Source organism: Dicentrarchus labrax, unplaced genomic scaffold, assembly GCF_905237075.1.
Source record: "Dicentrarchus labrax unplaced genomic scaffold, dlabrax2021, whole genome shotgun sequence".
In the NCBI taxonomy this organism is placed as follows: Eukaryota; Metazoa; Chordata; class Actinopteri; family Moronidae; genus Dicentrarchus; species Dicentrarchus labrax.
This window is the reverse complement of record NW_026136720.1, coordinates 322,674-328,956: the sequence shown is the minus strand read 5'-3', so window position 1 is coordinate 328,956 and position 6,283 is coordinate 322,674. Positions and strand designations below refer to the sequence as shown.

Genomic DNA, 6,283 nt, shown 5'->3' with positions numbered 1-6,283 from the left:
CTATAAATACTGTCTGTCTCCTATATATACTGTCTGTACCTGTCTGTCTCTATATATATACTGTCTGTACCTGTCTGTCTCTATATATATACTGTCTGTCTCCTATAAATACTGTCTGTCTCCTATATATACTGTCTGTCCCTGTCTGTCCCTATATATATATACTGTCTGTCCCTATATATACTGTCTGTCTCCTATATATACTGTCTGTACCTGTCTGTCTCTATATACACTGTCTGTACCTATATATACTGTCTGTCTCCTATATATACTGTCTGTCCCTGTCTGTCCCTATATATATATATACTGTCTGTCCCTATATATACTGTCTGTCTCCTATATATACTGTCTGTACCTGTCTGTCTCTGTATATATACTGTCTGTCTCTATATACACTGTCTGTACCTATATATACTGTCTGTCTCTATATATATTATGTCTGTCACTGTCTGTCTATCTATATATACTGTCTGTCCCTATCTGTCTCTATATATATACTGTCTGTCCCTATATATAGTCTGTCCCTGTCTGTCCCTATATATATATATATATATACTGTCTGTCTCCTACATATACTGTCTGTCTCTACATATACTGTCTGTACCTGTCTGTCCCTATATACACTGTCTGTTCCTATATATACTGTCTGTCTCCTATATATACACTGTCTGCCCCTATTTATACTGTCTGTCTCTTATATATACTGTCTGTCATTATATATACTGTCTGTCTCTTATTTATATTGTCTGTCAGCATTTATACTGTCTGTCTCTTATATACTGTCTGTCCCAATATATACTGTCTGTCTCCTATATATACCGTCTGTACCTGTCTGTCTCTATATATATACTGTCTGTCTCCTATATATACTGTCTGTACCTGTCTGTCCCTATATATATATATATATATACTGTCTGTCCCTATATATACTGTCTGTCTCCTATATATACTGTCTGTACCTGTCTGTCCCTATATATATATATACTGTCTGTCCCTATATATACTGTCTGTCTCCTATATATACTGTCTGTACCTGTCTGTCCCTATATATATATATACTGTCTGTCCCTATATATACTGTCTGTACCTGTCTGTCTCTATATATATACTGTCTGTCTCCTATATATACTGTCTGTACCTGTCTGTCTCTATATATATACTGTCTGTCTCTGTATATACTGTCTGAACCTGTCTACTGTCTGTCCCTATATATACTGTCTGTCTCCTATATATACTGTCTGTACCTGTCTGTCTCTATAAGAGATAAGATAAGAGGTTTTTATTTGTCACATGCACAGTTATACATATTACATAGTACAGTAAAACAGAACATAACACACAATGTAAACAATATAAGTGTAAATATAAAACTAAGAAAAAAATCAAATAAGATATAGACTGTAATATAACATATAAAATATAGACTGTAGACTCCAAGTGTAAAACTTAGAGGGGGGTAGCTCGTATATATACACACACACATTTACAGTATTGAGCAGATATGTGAGTAAAGTACAGTGGTGCAGTGTTTTTTTTGTTTTTTGTTTTTTTTTGTCCGGTTAAGGCTCAGAGTTGAGCAGGCGGATGGCATGTGGATAAAAACTCTTCTTCAGCCTCTCAGTCTTAGTCCTCAGGCATCGGAAACGCCGACCTGATGGCAGTAGAGTGAAGAGAGCGTGTCCGGGGTGACTGGGCTGTGTGAGGATCTTCTTCGCCCTTAACCTGCAACGTTTGGTGTAATTATATATATACTGTCTGTCTCCTATATATACTGTCTGTACCTGTCTGTCTCTATATATACTGTCTGTCTCCTATATATACTGTCTGTACCTGTCTGTCTCTATTTATACTGTCTGTCTCCTATATATACTGTCTGTCCCTATATATATTATGTCTGTACCTGTCTGTCTCTATATATACTGTCTGTCTCCTATATATACTGTCTGTCCCTATATATATTATGTCTGTACCTGTCTGTCCCTGTTATTTGTTTTCTTTCTAATTGTCCTTGAAATAGTGGTCAAGCCCCCCCCCAAAAAAATGATGTTTTCTTTCTAATTGTCCTTGAAATAGTGGTCAAGCCCCCCCCTCCCAAAAATGATTTGGCCACTGATCAAAATTTGATGTTGTCATTTGATTTGAAGTTCAGTAGGCTCAAAATGTCCGGTCAGCACGAGTCCGGTGCTCAGAAAAGGAAAGAAAAGAGGAGAAGAGAAGAAGAAAATAGAGGCCTTAGAGATTTTCTAAATATTTAAGAAAAGTTGGTGACAGTGAAGCTGGAACTGGTAAAGTCAACGTAGAGCAAAGTAAGAAACAGCGCAGCCAACATTTACCAGCCTTGTAACGTAACCTAACAGGCCAGCTCTAATGTTAACGTCCATCAGCTCGTATAAAAGCCTGACACAACACGTTATCTCCGACAGAAACAGTTGAGTTTGGTAGCTCCAGCGATTTCAGCGATCCTGCATTATGGCCAACTAGAATGACCGACTCTGATAGAGTGAACCTCGTACGTGTGATGGCCAAACGAACGCCTTTCTCAGAGAGGGCAAAGGAATTGCCAGCAGATGCAGAGGGCAGGGAATTCCCAAACTATTTGACATATTCCACATCCCACAATGGAAGGGAAAAAAATCGATAGGGACTGGATAGTATATAGCAGCTCAAAAAAGGCCTTATTTTCCCTACCATGCTTGCTGTTCTCCCTTGAAGTAGAGAAAAAGTCAACTAGGGAAAATATATAGCATTTATTATTATATAGGGAAAAGGAGAGATCTGGGCGCGGGGGGGGGCATCTAATATTATCTCGTCCCGGGCCCAGGCAAGACCATCAGCTGGCCTGCTCTTGACAATAGCCCATAGATTCACTATGGGGTTCAGGTCAGGCGAGTTTGCTGGCCAGTCAAGCACAGTAACACCATGGTCATTGAACCAGCTTTGTGTACTTTTGGCAGTGTGGGCAGGTGCCAAGTCCTGCTGGAAAATGAAATCAGCATTTCCATAAAGCTTGTCAGCAGAAGGAAGCATGAAGTGCTCTAAAATGTCCTGGTAGATGGCTGCGTTGACTGTGGACTTCAGAAAACACAGTGGACCAACACCAGCAGATGACATGGGACCCAAATTCATCACTGACTGTGGAAATTTCACACTGGACTTCAAGCAACGTGGATTCTGTGCCTCTCCACTCTTCCTCCAGACTATGGGACCTTGAATTCCAAATGACATGCAAAACTAAGCAACAGTCCAGTTATTTTTCTCCTCAGCCCAGGTAAGACGCTTCTGACGTTGTCTCTGGTTCAGGAGTGGCTTGACTTGAGGAATGCGACATTTGTAGCCCATGTCTAGGACTCGTCTGTGCATAGTGGCTCTTGATTGATGCAAGTCCAGCCTCAGTCCATTCCTTGTGAAGCTCCCCCAAATTCTTGAATGGATTTTGCTTGACAATCCTCTCAAGGCTGCGGTTATCCCTGTTGCTGGTTCACCTTTTCCTACCACACTTTTTCCTTCCACTTAACTTTCTAAGAATATGCTTGTATACAGCACTCTGTGAACAACCAGCTTCTTTAGCAATGACCTTTTGTGGCTTTCCCTCCTTATGGAGGGTGCCAATGACTGTGTTCTGGACATCTGTCAAGTAAGCAGTCTTCCCCATGATTGTGTAGCCTACTGACCCAGACTGAGAGACCATTTAAAGGCTCAGGAAACCTTTGCAGGTGTTTTGAGTTAATTAGCTGATTAGGGTGTGACACCATGAGTTTCCAATATTGAACTTTTTCACAATATTCTAATTTTCTGAGACACTGAGTTTTGGGTTTTCATTATCTGTAAGCCATAATCATTAAAATTACAAGATATACAGACTTGAAATATTTCACCCTGTATAATGAATCTATATACTATATGAGTTTCACTTTCTGAAATGATGGGTTAGGGTTAGATGAGGAACTTTTTCACAATATTAAAATTTTCTGAGCTGTACCTGTATCCAGTGTTTGGTTTGTTCATTCTGAGCTACTGTAGTAACGTGGTAGTTCAACATGGCGGACTCCGTAGAAGAGAGCCCGCTCCCTCTGTAGTTAAAAACATCTCATTGTAAGGTAACAAAAACACAATGATTCTATATTCTGACAGTAGGGCCTCCTCAGTGTGTCGTTAATGTCAGTTACAGTCTGTATGATAGTCACCAATATGATAACGATCAATATGTGTTTACACTGAGTCAGTCACACTGAATGATACTGACACATTTACTGCCTGTGAGTTGAACTCTTACTTAGCGCTGTGCGGAGGAGTCCTCCTCCCGCAGTACCCCTCCAGCTCTCCGGTGTCCCCCAGGGGAAGCTGTTGCTCAATATTCAATTCAATTCAATTTTATTTGTATAGCGCCAATTCATAACAGAAGTTATCTCAGGACACTTTTCAAATAGAGCAGGTCTAGACCGAACTCTTTAACATTAATTACAGAGACCCAACAGTACCACCATGAGCAAGCACTTGGCGACAAGGGCAAGGAATAACTGCCTGTTAAAAGGCAGAAACCTAGGACAGATCCTCCGGCTCTAGGTGGGTGGTCGTCTGTCTCGACCCGTTGGGGTGAGAGAGAGAGAGAGAGAGAGACAGAGAGAGAGAGAGAGAGAGAGAGAGAGAGAGCGACAGACAGACAGACAGACAGGTGCACAGCAACAACAGTATTGGCAATGGCAGTCAAGCAGGACCATGGCAGGAGGCTCCACCAGGATCCATGAGAACCTGCGAGACGAGAAAGCACAAGAACTCCGGGGAAGAAGTGGAGTTAGTAACATGCATTAAAGGGACATGAATGAGTGCAGAAAGAGAGAGGAAGAGAGTAGCTCAGTGCACCATGGGAAATCCCCCGATAGTCTAGGCCTATAGCAGCATAACTAAGGGATGGTTCAGGACTCACCTGATCCAGCCCTAACTATAAGCTTTATCAAAGAGGAATGTCTTAAGCCTACTCTTGAATGTGGTGAGGGTGTCTGCCTCCCGAACCACAACTGGAAGCTGGTTCCACAGGAGAGGAGCTTGGTAACTGAAGGCTCTGGCTCCTGTTCTACTTTTAGAGACTATAGGAACCACAAGTAGCCCAGCATTCAGAGAACGTAGTGTTCTCGTGGGGTAATAGGGTACTACTCTTTAAGATATGAAGGGGCCTGACCATGAAGAGCTTTATAGGTGAGGAGGAGGATTTTAAATTAAATTCTACATTTTATAGGGAGCCAATGCAGAGTAGCTAGTACAGGAGAGATGTGATCTCTTTTTCTAGTTCCTGTCAGTACTCGTGCTGCAGCGTTCTGAATTAATTGGAGCGTTTTAATGGACTTATTGGGGCAACCTGATAATAAAGAGTTGCAGTAATCCAGCCTTGAAGTAACAAATGCATGGATTAGTTTTTCTGCATCTGTCTGTGATAGTATGTGTCTAATTTTTCTAATATTACGTAAATGAAAGAAGGCAGTCCTAGAGGTCTGCTTTATGTGGGAGTTAAATGACAAGTCCTGATCAAAGATAACTCCAAGATTCCTGACAGTGGTGCTAGAGGCCAAGTTAATGCCATCTAGAGTGACTATATCTTTAGACAATGAGTCTCTAAGGTTTTTGGGGCCAAGAACAAGAATTTCGTTTTTTTCTGAGTTTAACATCAGAAAATTGCAGGTCATCCAGGATTTTATGTCCTTAAGACATGTTTGTAATTTAGATAATTGATTAATTTCATTGGGTTTGATTGATAGATATAACTGCGTATCATCTGCATAACAGTGAAAGTTAATGGAGTGATTCCTAATAATGTTGCCTAAAGGGAGCATATATAAAGTAAATAGTATTGGTCCAAGTACAGAACCTTGTGGAACTCCATGACTAACTTTAGTATTTATGGAGGATTCATCGTTAACATGTACAAACTGAGAACGATCTGATAAGTATGACTTAAACCAGGTTAGGGCAGTTCCTTTAATGCCAATTTGATGCTCAAGTCTCTGTAAAAGAATATCATGGTCAATGGTGTCAAATGCAGCACTAAGATCTAATAATACAAGTACAGAGACAAGTCCATTGTCAGAAGCAGTCAGAAGGTCATTATTAACTTTAACCAGAGCTGTCTCTGTGCTATGATGAACTCTAAATCCTGACTGAAAATCCTCAAATAAACTATTGTTATGTAGAAAGTCACACAACTCTTTGGCGACTACTTTCTCCAGAATCTTAGAGAAAATATCATTTCCTGTCTGTGCCTCGGTCCAGATGTTTGGATCTGTATCCTGGT

The 6,283-nt window shown here is 40.6% G+C and overlaps 1 protein-coding gene across 1 annotated transcript in view; it reads left to right on the top strand.

Annotated features, from left to right (window-relative positions):
* Window positions 1–3,005: 3,005 nt before the first annotated feature.
* The window catches only part of LOC127352641 (sodium channel protein type 4 subunit alpha B), a 37,099-nt gene continuing 33,821 nt past the window's right edge, over window positions 3,006–6,283 (top strand). Inside the window, exon 1 of the mRNA XM_051381194.1 lies at window positions 3,006–3,268. Within this exon, the coding sequence (XP_051237154.1) occupies window positions 3,105–3,268 (164 nt within the window). The 5' untranslated portion in view covers window positions 3,006–3,104. The remainder of the gene's footprint in view (window positions 3,269–6,283) is intronic.